General features: G+C 39.6%; 2 protein-coding genes across 2 annotated transcripts; one reads left to right on the plus strand and one right to left on the minus strand.

Annotated features, from left to right (window-relative positions):
* Positions 1 to 4348: 4348 nt before the first annotated feature.
* On the minus strand, positions 4349 to 6185 carry LOC129237010 (Golgi resident protein GCP60). The gene is made up of 4 exons (XM_054871362.1): positions 5977 to 6185; positions 5436 to 5863; positions 4973 to 5377; positions 4349 to 4914 (listed from the first exon to the last, which is right to left on the minus strand). Exons 1-4 carry the CDS (start codon positions 6062 to 6064, stop codon positions 4495 to 4497), a joined length of 1341 nt encoding a protein of 446 aa, XP_054727337.1. The 5' UTR covers positions 6065 to 6185; the 3' UTR covers positions 4349 to 4494.
* A 323-nt stretch (positions 6186 to 6508) lies between these two features.
* Positions 6509 to 15340, plus strand: LOC129237007 (cytokine receptor-like). Its single transcript, XM_054871359.1, has 4 exons — positions 6509 to 8245; positions 10301 to 10607; positions 10696 to 11530; positions 11701 to 15340. The coding sequence occupies exons 1-4, from the start codon at positions 7083 to 7085 to the stop codon at positions 13698 to 13700; spliced, it is 4305 nt and encodes a 1434-aa protein (XP_054727334.1). The 5' UTR covers positions 6509 to 7082; the 3' UTR covers positions 13701 to 15340.
* Positions 15341 to 19126: the final 3786 nt, after the last annotated feature.

Below are 19126 nucleotides of genomic sequence, written 5' to 3' on the forward strand. Positions count from 1 at the left end.
TTAACTCTTAACATTAAGACATGTGACCAACCAAATATGTCTAGACTTCAAAATCCAATATCGTATTTCATCTGCATGTGTATAGTAAAAAAATAAAAAAATTTTTTTATTCCATATTTAGTTTTGTCGTACATATTAATTATGCTATTTCTAAGTCTATCGCAAAGCTTGCTTGTGTTAGTCACAAAAGTTCATCTCAATTCCGTATACTCTACGATTCTTGTATTCGGCCTGTAGTCGTTTGATATTGGAGTATGCTTTTTCATTTGGAGGCCTAATCACAAAATTTATATTAGTCGTTTAAAATCTGTATGGAAGGCGTTTATCTGGTTTGCTTTGCGCTCTTTACATACGTTAGAATCTTTGCCTACCTTTATTTCTCGATGTCGGACGAGGTGCGTCTTAGTACGATTTAACTTGAACTTGACTCGGGTAAAATCAGTGCTGGCGTAGCTTCAAATATTACTAGGTATTGCATGTTTTGAACTATCAGTGAGAAATGATTGCAGATTATATTTAAGTTAAAAAAAAAAAATTAAAAAGAGGCACCAGTTCATTTTTTCCAGCGTTTCTTCTTTTGTGCAAGGTAATCATTTACTCTCTGGCTTCAAACAAAATCATAGTTGCTCGGCAGCAATGGTTAAAATACTGGACGATATTAGAATTAGTTTTGACAATGTGGCTTGATACTTCTTTGTTTTCAAAAGCATTTGACTCAGTGGATCGCAACTTGTTGTGTTCGAAGCTTAAACACTACTTCGCCTTTGTTTGTTAACAGTAATAGTAGCCCCGCCAGTGTCGGGTATATCACCTGTCATCTTCATCTAGCTAATCTAGGGGTAGGTCCAGGAAACATTCTATTTCGATGGGATGACCCATCTCCCAGAGGGAGAGGGGTGTTAGATGAGTCGGTTTTAGGGGGCATGTGAAAAGGTGGTTAGTGTCGTGCGGGGTGCCTTCACATGCCGAACATATATTTGGTATGTTGGGGTCGATTCTGGATAGGTAGGAGTTTAACCTGCTACGATATCCAGAACGTAATTGTGCCAGTGTTACACGAGTCTCACGAGGAAGCTGGAGCTCTTCATCTGCTGTAGGTGGTGGTTGGACTCCGATTACGGCATTCACAGGACGGGAGCTTAAGAAGATGGTGACGGTCTCCCGGTGAATGTCGTTTATTGACAGTCTAAATACTGTCAGGTCCAGTAGATTGCGGTCAGTTTTGTCCTGGATTTCGTCAGCGTAGTCTAAGAGATGTCTCCTGACGTGCCTGGGAGGCGGCTCAGGCTCAAGCAGGTGTCTGCAGGGGTGAAACCTGCGGTAACATCCCAGCAGGAACTGCTTGCTGAGCAGTTTGTTATGCTCCATTACTGGGAGCATTTGTGCCTCGTTGTGTAGGTGTTGAACCGGGGACATCAGGACGCAACCGGTCGCTGTCCGAATGGCAGTATTTTGGCATGTCTGAAGCTTTGTCCACTGCGTGTCACTAGTTCCAAGCGACCAGACAGGCGCTGCATAGTTTAGAACTGGCCGACCAATTGCCTTAAATGTCGATAGCAACAGTTCTTTGTCTTTGCCCCAAGTGCTGCCGGCAAGCGATTTGAGGACCTTGTTGCGGTTTTGGACTTTAGTGGCAATTGCGGTTGTGTGCGCTGAGAAGGAGAGCAAACTGTCAAAGGTTACACCCAAAATTTTGGGGTTGTTTACTGTCGGTATTGGTGTGGCATCGACTTTTACCTTAAGGGACAGTTTGACCTCCTTTGTCCAGGTGGTGAAGAGGGTCGCCGTGGATTTAGTGGGGGAAAGTTGGAGATTCTTCGCAGTGAAAAAGCGAGAAAGGTCGGTGAGGTAGTTGTTCACTTTGGAACACAGGCCATCGATGTCATTGCCCGACGCCATTATCGTCCAGTCGTCAGCGTATGAGACCAGGGAAACTCCCGCTGGTGGTTGGGGGAGCTTCGAGATATAGAAGTTGAACAGCAAGGGAGAAAGGACACCACCCTCCGGTACACCTTGCTTTATCTTCCTTTGCTTTGATGTTTGATCTCGAAAAGTCACTGACGAGTGACGACCGCTTAGATAGTTTGCGGACCACCTCTTCAGCCCTGGCGGGAGTGTCGACTGTGTCGAAAGCCTTCTTCAGGTCCAACGCTACTAGGACAGTCCTCTCGCAGGGGCGGTTTTGGTTAAGCCCGCGGTTTATTTGGGCGTTTATGGCGGTGAGTGCGGTGGTGGTGCTATGCACTCGTCGGAAGCCGTACTGATGTGGGGCTGGGGCCAGGTGTTTCGTGAAGAGTGGGATTAGGAGGGCTTCAAGTGTCTTCACTACTGGGGAAAGGAGAGTTATCGGACGATAAGATTCCCCTTGGTTGGCGGGTTTCCCAGGTTTCAGTAGTGGGACCACTCTCCCTGCTTTCCACTTGTCAGGGATGATAAGAGTGGCCAGGGACAGATTGAAGATCCTTGTGAGAAATCCTACTCCCAAAGGTTCCAGGTGTTTCAGCGTCAGCGCGTTTAGTCCGTCAGGGCTAATGGCTTTGGATGTTTTCGATTTGTTGATGGCCCCCTGAACCTCATCACCGGAGAAAGTAAGTGGCGCACTGTCGTTCGTCAGTTTGTGCAGCCTTCTGGTAGCGCGACGTTTGGATTTGTCGGCCGGAGGATGCAGTATAAAAAGCCGGCTAAAATAGCTCGCGCATCTTTTCGGGTCCGACGAAGTACAACCGTTGAAGGTGATGTCCACCTTGTCGTTGTGCTTCGTCGGGTTCGACAGGGACCTAACGGTGGACCAGAGCTTATTCACCTCAGAGGTGAGGTTACAGGTCTTCAGATGCTCAACCCATTTAGTCCGCTTGTGTTAGTCTACTAGTTGCCGGATCTCCAAATTGAGATCCCTTATGCAGGGATCCCCGGGATCGGCCTGGCGTAGGTGGTCACGCTCGTTTGCCAAGCTGGCAGCTTCGGCTGGGAAATGAGGACGGATGTCCTTAAAACTTCCAGCTGGGATGAAGCGAGCCGCAGCGGCTGTAAGCACTTTGGGGAATGCGCGCACATCGGTGGGGATGTGAAGAGCGGCGAAGGTATCCTCAGTGAATTCCGTCAAGCCGGCCCAATTAGCTTTTTTAAAGTTAAAGTAGGGCCGGTGGTTCGCGGAAACAAAGTCGGCAGGTCTCTCAATCGAGACGATAATAAGCAAGTGGTCTGATGTAAGCGATAGCATCAGCCCTGGTGGGGGCTTCGTCGTTCACAGTGCTGCCAATTGCTGTCCCCTACGATCATTTGGCAGGCTTGAATGCCAAAGATCGTGATGCACATTAAAGTCACCTACGACCAATCGGTTTTCACCTCTGATGAGCGCACCTATATCAGGGTGATATCCTGCCGGGCAACAGGTGACAGGGGGTATATAAATGTAAAATTTCGAGCTCGGAATCGCCTGTCCGTGCTGTCCCTGCGGTCGATTCCTTCGTCAATGAGACGATTCTGCACTGTGTGGTGGACTATAAACGCTAGACCACCACCATTGTCTCGCTCGCGATCATGTCTGTGCACGTTATAGCACGGTCTTAAGATGGCTCCACCCGTTGCACTTGTTGCACCTAACCGAGGTGGAGTTCGGGTGGAGCCGTTTATGGCAGACGCAGCAATAGAATACTTCTGGCCCAGGGTTGGATTCAACTCCAGCCCTGAGGAGAAGTATTTAGAGCAAGGTTGCTGCGAGGAGTTGCTCCTGTGACGTAAGGGGTGGGCTGATATACTGTTTACTAGACAAGGCTAGTTTACTGGGGCGGCAGGTCGGGAAAAACCCGAGTCATTCCGGTAACGTAGAACCGGCTGCCATGGGAACGTACTACTTCGCCTTCAAAGACAATGCTAACAGATTTAACTACAAGGCACAAGTCTATGATTACTTTAAAAGTGTTTGGTTAGATGGAATTAGGGCATTAAATTTTTCTCTTGATTATCTAACAGATACTTTTTTCAAAATCTATCTTTTATTTTCCTACTTCAAATCCTTGTCTTACTATTTTGTTAAGTATATTTATATTGAATTGATTTGTTAATGAACAGGTACAAAAGTTTAGATTAAGGAACTTTCATATTAAAATTATTCTAGTTGTATTATAATGTTCAAGTGCTATTAAAATAGCTAAGTATATTACTACAAATATAAATAAAATGGAAATGATATGAAAAATAAAATGTAGTGCTTAAAGCAGAGGTTGGCAACTATGTCTATGGTATGCAAAAATTCAGCTAAACAAAAACAAAAACCGCTAAACAGCTGATAAGAAAATAATAGACAAACATCAGCTGTGAGTAGTGCCAGTAAAAAAATACATTTCTTTAAGGCTCAACTATATATATTTTTTTATTCATTTTTTTTTTTACAATCAGTTTAGAATGCAATCATTTTACTTGGAAAAGTAAATGTTCAATTTGGCAAAGGCCCACTTTGACAGGTTTTTGAATTATAATATTATAAAATAAAGCTTAGTGCTCGTAGTAGATGCGATAATAGACCGTTTTTGAGCGCCATAAACTGAAGCTGTTATCAAATCTTAGCAGGTATACGCCTTCGCCTGGATATGTATGAGACCCAACATAAACCTCACTGAAGCAATCCCGACGATAGACGGGGACTATTATGGATACAGGTGGTTTGATTACGCTATTCTGCGCTAGAGCCTCGCGCTCATTGCTTAGTGAACCAGATTCCAGGTCCTCGTTAGTTGATAGCAAATCCTCTTCAGTTAACTCTTCATCCTCCTCGTCGCTTTCAGTGCCTTGTACAGTAACTTCATTTGTTGTCGGCTTACTCCACTCAAAGAATACCCCAAAGCCGACATCATAGTAGTCTGTAGCGAATTCCCAGAATATACATTTGCCAATTGCGATCGTGGGCACTCGAATCTACAAAATATTGGGAGTTTTAACCAAGAACAATTAAATCTTAAAGCACAAATTATACCGTTAGAACATCCCCTTGAGCTACGGTTATAACACCATCTCCTTCGCCTGCGGACACTTCGGCTTTAAATACATCAATATCTGGCCGTGTCCACATTCTGGCAGGCTCTATTATCAAGCAATCATCTTGACTAATATCATCTTGCTGTTGCTCCTCGCCGTTGAAGTGCTGCAAGGCTTGTTCTAATTCATTGACATTACCTGCAACATCTGCTGCTTCGTTTGGTATTACCTGCTGGGTACTTCTATCTTCGGACTCGACGCTGTTGTTATTTCGCGCTATTGTTTGGTTTTTATTTTGCATATGCAATTGTTGCATATACTGATGGTAGTGTTCCTCTTGTAGCTGTCGTATGAGTACACCTTGCTGTTCGGGATTACCAGGAAACTGCTTATCAGCATAACTCTGCCAATGATATAAAACGACATATTTATCTAAATCCATATTTTGTCTATTTTCTTACCTTAAATTGCTGGTAAGTTTGTTTATTTAAAGCATCCTGTAGTTGACGCCGCTGCATTTCTTCTTTATAGCCTTCTTCTAGTAATTCTTTTTGCATATGCTCCCTTTTTTCCTTTTCCAACTTTTCTTCTTCCATGCGACGTAACTCTGCTTTTAGGTTCTCATCCCGATTTTGCTTAACAGCCTCCACATATGGACGAAAAGCTGTGCACATAGTATCCAATAAATCTATGAAGCCTTCCATTGCTTGTTCCCTGCTAATATCGCCCAAAAGCTGCCAATGCAAACGTCGGTCACGGCCAATAACATCAAGAACACCCAATTCGGGGGCGTGACTGGCATCAAAGGGGCCCATTGTGGCTTGCTGCTTAAACGCAATTAATTTTAAATTGTCCTCATATGAAAGGTGTATTGCCTTGCCAGAATTTTCTACAATAAACGAAATAAAGGTATGACCAGCTGTTCAAAAGGACATTTAGTCCCACCATACTCTCACAGCAGTGATGGTTGTGTTTGTGGGTCTTCAGAACAAGTAAACTTACGTTTATAGAAACTCAACGCCAATCGATACAGTTCCATCAATGGGAATCCCCATTTCTCTAACGCAGAGATTTGTTGATTACTGTCCATATTATACCACTAATGTTTTTTTGGCTTTTATAATTATGCTGACATTGTAATATGTGTTGGAATATATAATTTAGATTGCAGTGTATACAAAACTAATCCAAATAGTGGGTGAGAAATAAAACAAGTGTCAAATACATATGAGTAGGAGTATTCACAATGCTAAACTCACAGTACTAGACGCAAAGAGTGGTTTTGAAAACTATTTAACACTTTTCGTACTATTTTTAAATACAAATTAAACTCATTATTTAATACTTAAACGTCGTATTGCCTTCTTAGTATACAAATTCATATTAAATACGTCTATTATTTGCAAATGCCTGCAGACCAGACAGCTCTGACAGATATCGGTATGTGAACACGGCAGCCCTTGCTCAGGTGCTGTTCGCTCTGAGCCTCTGAGCTGTCCATACATTCGTCATTCATTCTCAGTTCTCCGTTTTGACTTGTTGTGTTTGATTTTATTACAGATTGTAAATAAGCGAGAGAGAGAGACGAAGAAGAAGACAGTGTGTGGTGCAATTCCAAGAATTTGAAAATTTCAGTAAAATCATTACCATTACGCAAAAAAAGTGCTTTAAAAGTGTATAAATTGAGAAAAATCTAAGATGAAATACACATATTTTTGATTTGTGAAGAAAATGAGGTGAAAATCGATGTGGAAATTTAGCGTGGAGGGAATAAAATTCGATTTCCTTAGAAAGGTCAATTTCTGAGAAAACGAATTTCCGAGAATTCGAATTGATCTGCGTTGTTGTACGTTTTGTTGTGTGTACATGAACGCGCTAGAAGGACGCAGTGTCGCAGTGTAGATCGCATACATTAGTGAAACCAAGAAGGTACGTGTGTAGTCGTAATACAAGTGCAAGAAGGTACTGCAAAGCCTGCATATTTCCGCGAATGGGACAATTTGCTGCCGCTGCAATAAAACTGCAAACGGATAACTAAATTTGGTGGCTTTTCTGGAACCAAACATTTTGTCAATATACACATTAGATATTTGTACTATTTATACAGCATGGTTAAATTATTGCGCTACGTTAGCATTTCAGCAATAGTGCTGTGGTTAGCACAATTTGCTGTTGCCTTCCGTGATGATGATGTGGGAGAGACGATACCGGCGCATGTTGAGATGAATGTGGGCGACAGTGTAAATATATCATGTCTTATAAATCCTACAAGATTCTATGGCGAAAATCCTTGTGAAATGTATTTCATAAACGAATTGACAAGGCAACGTGTGCCTGACGAGGATATTCTGGTAATGAACTCTACCTACATTGTGTACATGCTGCGCAATGCACCTGAACAATCATCAAGGTTCCTATGTAAATGTGATAAGGATGCGATCATGGAATCCTACGTTTACGTGGGTACTGCACCAAGCGGTGTATCACAGTTCGATTGCCGCAGTTACGATTTCGAATATATGGTTTGTAACTTTTCACAACCAGAAAACCCGGTGCTTACTCAGTACAATCTGACCTATTATATAAATTCGCCAGATTATGAAACGCCCGCTTATTGTAATTTTGACATGAAACCGTTGGTGGTGTGTAATATAACCGCGGAACATTCGTATCGCCCTCAAGTCGAAGAGTATCACTTTAAAGTGCATAGCAGCAATGCATTGGGCAGTTATAAGCAAGAATTCGCTATAAATAATTTGAACGTAATGGTGCCAGCGCGACCAGGTGATGATTTTCATATAATTAAATTAACCACAGATAGCATGGAAGCCATGTGGAGCATGCCTAAATACGACTCGTATACACCAAACAAGCACAGGGGATTACAATGGGAAGTACTCTTACAACCAGACGGATTTCCAGTGCGCAACTCGAGTGCGCAGGTGCGAGTGGCACGCGTGGAACGCGGTTGCAAGCTGTTGCTGAATGAGCTACCTTACGCCTACTACTGGTATGAGTTGCGCTTACGCGTTAAGGTGCGAGCCGCTGCCGCTAGTGAAGACATGTGGAGTCCAACATTCAAGTATCGTTTCCGTACGCAACCGCGTACGCCAGATCGTCCGCCACGTACAGATAATGGTGGCTTCTATGTAAATCCATTGGGAACCGAAGTACGTCTGTATTGGGAACAATTGGAAAAGTGGGAGGAGAATGGTGATAATTTTACTTATGTGATACGAGGAATCGAAAAGCACAAAAACGGCCGAACGCGGTAAGTGCAGGCATATAATGAAGTTAAAGTAATATATCAATAAAGAAATACTAAAACTCCTAAGTTTCCGTGCTGCTGGAAGTAATTTATATTTAATCTTAAATAATGCTAGCATAGAACTTCCGAAGTACCAAAAATCGGTACTTTTTTTGACAATTGGGAAGTTAAATATACGTACGCGCATACATTTGTAATGTAAAATGTGTAGTTGAGTCAAGCCGGAGTCATTCAAAAATATGTTTATCAACTTTCCTTAAATGTCGACTTTGCAAAGTGGTTAAGCTTATTATATGTATGTATGTATACGTATGTATAATATTCTTTAAACACTGAAATAAATAAGTTGCGAATCGAAAAGGTTTCTGAATCAAAATTGATTGATAGGCATGCATATTTTGAATTATAATATAGTATTCCATAGGCATAAAGATACTTAAATTTAAATATTTAATAAAACTGTAAAGCTCCGTTAGATAAGGAGTGTAAATACATATGTATGTAGTAATAGTTCTGCCTGTAAGTAGGTCATTGGCAGTATAAGCTTTCCAGAAATGAGGAGGGTTTTCCAAACGTATCTCTTCTTTTTAACTATATTAGAAATGTTTGCAAAATACATATCGTAAGTCTATGTACGTATGCGTGTATATATGAAAACACTTCTATAAATAAAGTGTTAATGCAGAAGAGTAATAAAAAATTTAACAGAAAAAACAACAAAAATATGTGTTTGCCAACCAATACGCCACTTAGTCTGTTCTTTCCAAGAACTAATTGTTTAAAAGTTACGAAATATAGTGTGGTCCGCTTGCGTGCGGTTTTGTTGGTATATTGATGATGTGGGAATATAATAAATTCCAATTTAAATTGACTAATTAGTTGCGTTAGGCATTTTTGCATGCCACTGTACCACATGCTGTTTCTAGCTACTCAAATTACAAAACAGCAACAACAACAAATCGATTGTGTAAACGAAATTCTGTGTGAAAAAAATATTTACTTAAAATTTTCTCCACATGTTACATTTAGGAGGAAAATGATTTTCGCAAAATTGCAAGCACGATTTGCGGTTGATTTTTAATAGTTAAAAATATTTTCGTTTTAAAAGCATTTCAAAACGTGCTTTTAGAAGGAAATTCGGACAAAACTTTGCCCAACTTGGCGAAATAAATAGGTTTGAAAGTCTTTTTGTTTTTATTTAAGATGGAAGTGAAATTGAGTCAGAGATATAGTATATGCATATGTGGTTTGCAGCAAGACTACGAATGTTTTTTTTTCGAAAGCTATAGAAAATTGGTCAAAATTACAAAGTGAAAGGGTCGAAATGAGTTGCAGTCCTTAAACGAACATCGAACTAAGTTTGAGTCATTCCGCCACGACGAAACGGCTTTCGTGGGGCTGTTTCGGGTTAAGGAGTAGAGCATTGATGAATGTTACTGAAATGACAGATATAAATTCGAGCCACCGGACTCACCGATCTAAATAGTATTAGATTGCTGAAATACCAGCAATTATTCCGCATAAAACCCGAATTATTTAAGCTGTAAATAATTCTTACAGGGTTCACAGAATGTTTTTTGTTTTGTTCACTGAAACATTTACCGGTCTCATCAATTTATTCAATACAATTTCAATAGAAAATTTTGCTATTTTAAGTTTGAAATTTAAAATTGATTGGTAAAACCGGACATCATCCTAATAAACTCAGAAAAAATGTCAAGCTGAATTGGCAAATGCAGCATCTTCAAAATTTACATTTACTGCATAAAGTGATTCCTCTTATCATTTGCGGCTTATCAATCACCCGCTGTTGAACTTTACTTCTAAAGTAAACATCTACAAATGTACCTACATATACACGTATCTTCCAGCCTTTGTTGGTTTTCATTTTTCAAATTTCTTCAAATAAAATTGAATAAGTCAAGAAATAAAACAATTTAATCAAATAAATTATTTGTGTGGGGTTGTTGCTGAAATCGATAAATTTTGCAAATCTAAAAAAAAAAAATTAAAATTAAATACATTCCCTTTGAACTGTATTGAATTTATTTATTACAGAGCATTACTGCCGCGACAGCAAGAATCCAGTTTTGCTGTTTTCGAATGGCGCAATGATTTGCATTATACATTCGAGATCAGTAGTCGTAATCATATGGGAGAATCATCCTCATCCAATCGCATTACAATATATCCGCTAACAAGTCGATCAGCCAAGCAGCACACCCCGTACTCCATACATAATGTCTATCATCAGACAAATCGCTCGTATACGTTGACCTGGCTGCCACCCAGTTTGCGTGCGGACTTGCAGAATTACACTGTGTATTGGTGTTATTCTAAGCTGGCGATGCCAACAGATTGCAGAGTAAGTACATGCCCACATAGAAACCTTAAAATATAAATTTTGTGAAAATATTAACCAATTAATCATTTTTGTTTTTTTTTCGACATAGGGTTCTATACATTTTCGTCATGTAAGTCGTGAAACCCAGCGTTTTGCTACGGAGCCTCAAGTGGCCGAGCATGACCATTCGCTAACGCTAGCCGTCTCGGCCAATTATCTAGACTACAACACCGGCATGCACTGGACATCGTGTAGCGTCGATGTCAATGCTGACTTTGAGCCAATGGAACCGGAGGTGCAGTCGATTTCTGCCACGGAATTGAGAGTACAATGGAGTTCGAAAACTGTTTGTCCTTCAATTTTAAATGGTTACAATCTAACCTATTGTGAGGTGGAAAATACCCACGACACCGACAGCATTACACCGCCTAGCCTTGGTAGTGGATTGTTTGAGTCGTTTACTAGCGGCAAGACTGTGCCTACCGAAAAAGCTGCTTGTAAAGGTCTATCCACTACCATCACCATCGATAAGAACTTGAATAAATGTAATATCAGTGGTTTGAAACCATATACGCTGTATCGCATGGAGATGTTTATGTTCTCGAATATTAAGGTTGGCAAGCCAAGTGAGCCGTTATTGGTGCGTACTTTCGAGTCAGCACCGACACCACCGCGTCAACTGCATTTATCGGAATTGACGGATTCGAGCGCCAGAATTAGTTGGTATCCGCCTAGTCAAACTAACGGACATATACGTCAGTATATTGTGAAACTAAATAATAAAGAATTTGCGGTTAATGCTACAGCTTTCGATGGGGATAATGAAATCAGTTTCGTATTGCAAAATCTCACCAGTTTCACGCCATATAAAGCATTCGTTATTGCGGTCACAAGGTACAATTCGGATCACAGCAATGATATTCATTTTACGACGTATATGAGCGGTAAGTGTGGCTTAATTTTTATTTTTTAAATGCAGCTTTTCCAGGGATATAAGAAAGAAATATTTGCATTACTTAAATGAGAAATAATTAATTTTTACATAAATTCTACTTTATAATTTAATTTTTGTGTAAATTTACTTTTCAATAATCTCCCGAATTTCTGTTGCTAGCGCCCTCCAAGCTGGGCAACTTCGAATTGATTAACAAGAATAACGTGGAAGTGGAACTTAAATGGGCACCTCCCAGTGTACCTGGTGGGCGTCTAGATTATTACGAGGTTGCCGTTACGCAACTGCGTGGAGATTACGTGGAACGTCGACGGATTAGCGTTGTCTTCGGTACCCGTTGTGTGTTGCGTGTGCCGACCTGTCCCGATCGCGATTACCAAACCAAAGTGGAGGTGCGAGCAATCAATGCGGCTTTGATTGCCAATAATGAAGCAAATCAATTGGACATTGTACAACATGAAATTCGTGACAAATTCGATCACGATGTTCTCAACTATGAAGACAACGACGATTTGGTTTGTAAAGGTGCTGTTGATATAGGAACTAGAGACCGCCAAAATGCCCAACTGATGCGTTATCACAATAAAGATATGTACCTGCTATACAAATCCGATTGGTACCCGCTTACAAGTTTTGGTTGTGCACAACGGCAGCTGGGTAAAATTACAGCTATTACATTGATGGTTGTGTGTACGTCAATATTGCTGATGGCGGTCATGTTCTTTGCTACGAAAAAGTGGAAAATGATGAGCGATATTCAGTGTACGCTACCCGCAGCTTTGGATGCATACCTCACGAAGGAACTTAATACCGGCACAGGTGGCTTTGGTGGTGCGATGATCAATCGTGAGGTGGGCGGAGTTTTCGTTAATGATCTCCTGTCCTCAGCAGTAATGGGCAATGGCAGCAATGAACGACTGCACAATGAGGAGCATCATTTGTTGGGAGCGCTTAAAAACGATTCTGGTTACATTGGTGATGGTCTGATATTCGGCCGGAGCATTAGCGCTGTGGCTACGTCGGAGTCGACGAACAATGACGGCAGTGAAGAAGATCTAACCCGTCGTGGACGCGAATACTTAAACTCTGAAAGCTCTGCGGACTCGCTGATAGGCAGTACGAATAGCAATGGAGGCGCTTATGGCGAAGGGGAGACGCAAAATGCGGCACTAAATGCGGTGGCACTAAAACGCATTGCAGAGGAGCCGTCGGGGTATGTACAGGCACCCCATGTCCAAGCCGCTGCTATGAGCGGTTATGTCACGGCGACCGATTTGAATGCTTGGACGCAGCCAAAAGCCAATGCAGAAGCAATAACAGCACATACAAATGGAGTAGGCGCTGGTACGAGTGGCTACATACAGGCTGCTGTTGTGGCAGCTGCTGGGGCACAGCCAAAGAATTCAGTAGCACCCGCGCTTGAAGCTGAAACAGCTGCATTCAGTGGTTATATCACGCAAACTGATTTAACGGCTTGGGCACAACCAAACCAGCCCGTCACTGCGGCAGCAAATACAGTTTTGCATGCTTGCCACAGTGGTTACATTAAAGCCTCCGATGTTAATAAACCCCATGCATGGTCTCAACCACCGACGGTGCGCGCAAGCAAACTGGATTTGGGCATTAATAGTGATTATATCAAAGTAAGCGATTTATCTGCCACCAATGTCGCTAGACCAAAGCAGCAGCAGCAGCAGCTGCAGCAACAACAACAACAACAACAGAAACCGGTGACTGTAGCGCCCATCAACAGTGGCTACGTAACAGTCGATAGTCTCACAGCGATTGGATCAAAGGCACCAACACAAACACCAGTAATGCCCAGTGTCAGCACCACCAATAACGCCAACCAACCGCAAGCACCACCGTCAGCAAATGCCAACCAGTCCACCAGCTGTTACGTCCAGCCAAGCGCTTTACAACAAATGCTATTCTCACCACCATCTGCAGCTGACCCAAAGGCCATCAACTCTCCGTTGGTCAACACAAATTTCAGCGGCTATACGACACTTGATGCGCTGGGCAAACTACTGCCACCACAAGGCGCACCCCTTATGAATTCGCCGCCCGCACAGACGGGTGGTAAACCTGGTCTCATCGGCTATGTAACGCAGCGCGAAATGAATGAATTTGGGCAGCAGCAGCAACAACATATGCAGTAGTTAGCAAGGCAGCGCGAATATAAGGAAAGTAAAGAAGAATGAGTAATGTTGTGGAATATTTTAAAATTTAGTTTTCTTTTGGGAAGTGAATCAGCGCAAAGCAAAAAAGTTAGCTGCTAAGGAAGGTGGTAAAGTGGCTTTGAAACTGTTCAAATTCACTTTCGCTTTCCTAGGCAAATTAAACCTCCGAATGCTAGGTTTGCGTAAACAAATTTAATTACAAACTTTCAAAATACTTATATATTTCTTTAAAGGCTAAATGCATACGCAATAGTATTAATATTTGAGGTAATGATTTATTATTTGTAATATTTATCGATAAGTTTTTTAATTATCATTTTAATGTTAGTTTTAAAACGATTTTAAATGCATGTTATTGTATTGATTTCAATAATTTTATGAGCTGTAATATTTTTTGAATATTAGCTAAAATTAATTCGATTTTATAAATTTTACGTTTTTAAGTAATTTAATGCGTTTTATATCATTTATCCGTCGAAAAGTTTTAAGCACACTGAGTTGTGACAGAAATTGCGGCTTTAGTTAAACGTTGCCTTCGGTAACTATTCAACTTAGAATTCTTACTTTGTACAATAAGTGACTTAAAGTCAAGATCTTTTACATACTTTACTTTTAGGTCTTTAATTTTCTTGGAAATAAATATTTTTCGCCTATATAATTACAAGTTTTTATTGTAGTTGCTCCACTGTGCTGCTAGAATTTCACTAGATTTTCATTCACTTATTAACAAAACAAAAAAAAAGGATTTTATAGGTTTAGGTAACAAATGAGATTAACATGGCATTGCTGCACACGTACAAACATGCAAATAAAGTGCTTCAGAAGGGTGAATTTAAATTAAAAAAAAATTATGCAAATACAAACTTCAAGAGAAGCTTAACAAACTAAATACCATAACAAGATAATTCAAATTAATTATAAGGTAAAAACAGAATTGTATTAATCAGTAAAGTGAAGCATAATTATGTAAATGCTAGTTTGTAATGTCAAATTTATTTATTTGCATGTTTATGCGCTAAATTCTTTATTTATTTTCAATGTTATAATGAGAAGTGAAATTGACTAAAGAAAGCTTTATTTAGCTTGCAGGATTTTTTTAATAACTTACCATATATTTTAAAAAAAATCTATACTGATATAATAGATACAACAACAATAATTTCATTATTTTCTCATTATGCTGAAAGGAAATAAATTGAACTTGTAAGTTAAAATAAATCAAGAGAAAATATTACAAAATGACATATAACCGATTTTTTTTTTTATTGTGCATGTGCATATACATATATCAATATTTTATTGCTTGGGAAAACATTGTAAAAATGTATTACGTCTCAGTTGTAAAAATATCATGAATCCGAAACTATAAAAATTGTGCTAGTTTTTATAAGAAAAAAAAAAATATATACATATATTCCAATCGGCTGAGCAACTAATTTTATAATGAAAAATATGTTATTTAAATCGTTTGCGCAAAGAGCTATAAAATAAATTAATTTCAGCTGACATTGCTCCTACACAAAGGCTTCAAAAGTTTGAAATTATTTTCGATCATAAAACTTGCAATATAAAATACATTTTAATGGGAAATGTAAAACAAAAAAAAAAAAAAAGAAAAACAGTAACTACATTAAAAACATATTTGTACACCCGCAGCACTCTTCATAAACAAAACAAAAATTGGTACAGTTTTTCTGCCATAATAATTCGGTAAAATTTTAAGTTTTACTTGACCTGGACCGGTTTGAAAGTGCATCAAAAAATCTCATTTTGATTCTGTTGATAAAATTTTGCAACATTTTTATGCATCCGTTTTAAGCATCTTTTTAGTGAGGTACTCCAATATACGAGTACATAAGCTAGTTATTTGAAAAATATTGCTTTATAAACAAACAAAAATGTCAATATTAGTTTGTATAGCTATTATTGCTGAGAACGCTACACAGCACCTGCGTGGCAATTAAAGTTCCGTTCCATACATATCTGTACACAAATGGCAGCTCTTGTGTCAATGTTATCCCGAGCTTTTGACTGCATCCTCATGTTCTCCGGGATTTTTTCGTTTGTTTATTATTTTCGTTTTCCGTTCGGGTCTACATAACCAACACGTATTTATATTCAAGAACTGTTACTAGCAGCTGTCCGCCGCCAAAGCTTAGCAGAATGTTTGTTGCTGTTACGAGAGCCCCAACAGCAACCGAGGTGCTGCTCGTGTACTACACATACAATGTGCTGCTTTTCGACTAGAGAGTTACTAATAAAACAACAAAAGTATTACATATTAACTAATAAATCTAATTATATAATAATTTATATAGCATGAGTTGCACATCCTATGCAAACATATACGTATATTTACAGCCAATTGCGCCTTTACTATTATTTTTTCAGTTAAAATTTAGTATGTAGTATGTATGTTAGATGTGCACATTGTATACACATAGATTAGACAAATTTGCGCATTTATGTATTCACGCTCATAAATTCGCTATTGTATTTTATTATTAACAAATTCTTAGGTACGAATCATGTAACATTTTTCTTTTTAATTAACTTTAATTTTATGTTTCTTTTAGTCGCTCTAGTTTTTAATAAAACTCGTTTCATATACACACATACATACATATACTTAAAACATTTGTCATGTTATTGAAATTAACGTAAATATAAAATATAGTACGACAAATTAAAAAAAAAAAGATTTTCTTATTGTTTTGTTAAAAAAAATATTTATCGATACATACAGTTCTGGAAAACAAAAGATCACGCACGATTTTTTATAATTCTAAAAGAAAAAGATGCTGTTTCAATTCTAAATTGTATTTCATTTTATGCTTTGAGTGTTAACTAAACAAAATATTTAGCCAAACATTCGAAAAAGTTTGCACTCACATTATAAGAATTAAAATAGTTACAGATGAAAAAATTTCATCGGACATAAAAATAGGGTCAAAATAAGAATCCAAAATATCGCGCCTTGTCATGAAAAGCATCCCCAAACCATAATATAATATTACCACCAGCATGCTGACATTATTTACATGATTTAGTGGTATTCTATGAGTTAAACGATTTATTTTTGAACGTTACACCGGAAGAAGTTGGCAAGTAAATAAACAAGATGGCGCTTCAAAAGTCCCCTGGAGTTGATTTAATCACAGCTGAAGTCCTTCGCAATCTGCAAAAACAAATTGTATTGTCTATTTGACCAGTTTATTTAATAATAATACAATATCGATAATACCATATGTCGACGAGATTACATATCGGCATAACACTTGACGCCAAATTGCGCTGGAAAGCTCACGTCAAGAAAAGACTAGAGGAGTTTGACTTGAAATTAAGTAAGCTATATTAAAAACCTTATTTGTAGGCGCTCAAACTCATCAATTAACAAATTGCTTATTTACAAACAAATATTAAGAGCGGTTTGGAATTTGCCACAGCGCACAAACAACGACTAAAAAATCATGTCAACGATGCAGCATCCAGCTTACTTCTGAATTTTTCTCGCACACGATTAAAACGCACATTTCAGTCAATAGGGTGTCATGGTAGGTAGGTAGGTAGGGTGGTTGTCGTAAGACACACTTAGACCTTCGGCAGGTCCATTGTGATACCACTGGAGCTTATCCTTACTCTACGTGTTCCCTTTCAAACCATCCGGTTGCTTTAATAAACGAGCAGAGCTTCGTTAGTTTTAGATGGGCTATATCCGCTACATCGGTTAGAAATGCTGTATCGAGGGTGCGCAGCCTTCTCCTAGCTAGGCTTTCACACTCACATAAAAGGTGTCTGACTGTTTCCTCTTCTTCTGTATTAAGACAGCTTCTACAGAAATCGAAGTAAGGTAGTCCTAACCTTCTAGCGTGGCTGCCTATTAAACAATGACCTGTTAATACACCTATCATTTTTCTTATAGATTCCCTGTTGAATCTTAGCAAGATCTTCGATCGACCGCTGTTCCAGTTCGGCCAGGTCTGTCTGCTTAGTTCGCATGTTGTGAGGTTTTGCCAGATTGTATTTACCTTTTTGATGGTTTCCCTGTCTATAAGTAATTTACAAGTGGCTATAGGCATGGGTATCAGCGCCTTATCCGGTTCGAGATCGAGCGTTGTACCGGCTCTTGCAAGTTCATCCGCCTTACAATTTCCTGGAATGTCCCTGTGGCCTGGTACCCAGATAAGGTGCACCTTGTAGCACTTAGACACGTCATCTAGTAGTTTAAAACATTCTAGAACTGTTTTTGACGAGTGCGTTTTTGATTCCAGCGCTTTTATTGCTGCTTGACTGTCCGAGTAAATGAAGATTTCATTTGTGGATAATACTCTCGTTTTTATTTCTTTAAGCCCCTCTTTTATGGCAGTGACTTCCGCCTGAAATACACTGCAATGATCAGGTAAGCGAAATGATTGGCGTACTCCGATTTTGTCGGAGTAGACCCCTCCACCTACTTTGTTATCCAGTTTTGAGCCATCTGTGTAGATGTTTAAGTCATTTATCTTAACAATGAGCCCGTTATCCCATTCCTCTTTGGAAGGAAATACCGTGACGAAGGATTTATTAAAATTGATGTCCTTGGTCCTGCAGAAATCCGTTGTGTTGGGAATGCAGGGGAATTGTTCTAAAATTGAGGAGTGTCCTCTTCGGTTCGTTCTGAGTAGGCCGATTTCTCTTAGTCTGAGAGTTGCTTTGGCAGCTGTTTGCTTACCGTACTGCACTATTGGTAAAATGTTAAGCATGATATTTAGTGCATCTGTGGGTGTGGTTCTGAGGGCCCCGCAGATGCAAAGACTGGCCATTCTTTGTGCGTGTGCCATGGTTCTTTTAATGTACAATTTATCTAAAGCTGGCCACCATACTAGTATGCCGTATGTTAGGATAGGTCTGACAATTGCCGTGTACAGCCAGTATACGATAGATGGGGAGAGACCCCAACTTAGTCCTATCAGCTGTTTACAAGAGTATAGTGCTATTGTCGCCCTTTTTACTCTATCTTCGACATTTGCCTTCCATGTTAGCTTTCGGTCTAGTATTAGACCTAGGTAGCGGGTCTCATCACTAAATGACAGTGCCGTTCCACCTAGAGTCGGAGGAGTTATATTTGGTATTTTGTGTTTCCTGGTAAATAGGATTAGTTCAGTTTTATTGGGGTTGACGCTTAGCCCATTTGCTTTTGACCAGTTTTCAACCATATTTAGTAAATCCTGCATGACTTCTATGAGTGTATTGGGGAATTTCCCCCTTACTACCATTGCAACATCGTCCGCATATGCTACTACGTGTTGTCCTCTCTCCTCTAGGCTCTTTAGCAATGAGTTTAGTGCCAGCACCCATAGGAGAGGGGGCAGCACGCCGCCTTGAGGTGTTCCTCTGCTAACTTTTTTCTTGATCTCTGAGGCCCC

Source organism: Anastrepha obliqua, chromosome 2 (assembly GCF_027943255.1).
Source record: "Anastrepha obliqua isolate idAnaObli1 chromosome 2, idAnaObli1_1.0, whole genome shotgun sequence".
Lineage (NCBI taxonomy): Eukaryota > Metazoa > Arthropoda > Insecta > Diptera > Tephritidae > Anastrepha > Anastrepha obliqua.

Bases quoted from the DNA above. Each gene is read 5' to 3' on its own strand.
- LOC129237010 (XM_054871362.1), bottom strand. From the start codon at position 6,064: ATGGACAGTAATCAACAAATCTCTGCGTTAGAGAAATGGGGATTCCCA. The intron at 5,864-5,976 runs GTAAGTTTACTT...CGTTTATTGTAG, and splicing joins GGCGTTGAGTTTCTATAAAC to AAAATTCTGGCAAGGCAATA. The intron at 4,915-4,972 runs GTATAATTTGTG...AATATTTTGTAG, and splicing joins CTCAAGGGGATGTTCTAACG to ATTCGAGTGCCCACGATCGC.
- LOC129237007 (XM_054871359.1), top strand. From the start codon at position 7,083: ATGGTTAAATTATTGCGCTACGTTAGCATTTCAGCAATAGTGCTGTGG. The intron at 10,608-10,695 runs GTAAGTACATGC...TTTTCGACATAG, and splicing joins CGATGCCAACAGATTGCAGA to GGTTCTATACATTTTCGTCA. The intron at 11,531-11,700 runs GTAAGTGTGGCT...TTCTGTTGCTAG, and splicing joins TTTTACGACGTATATGAGCG to CGCCCTCCAAGCTGGGCAAC.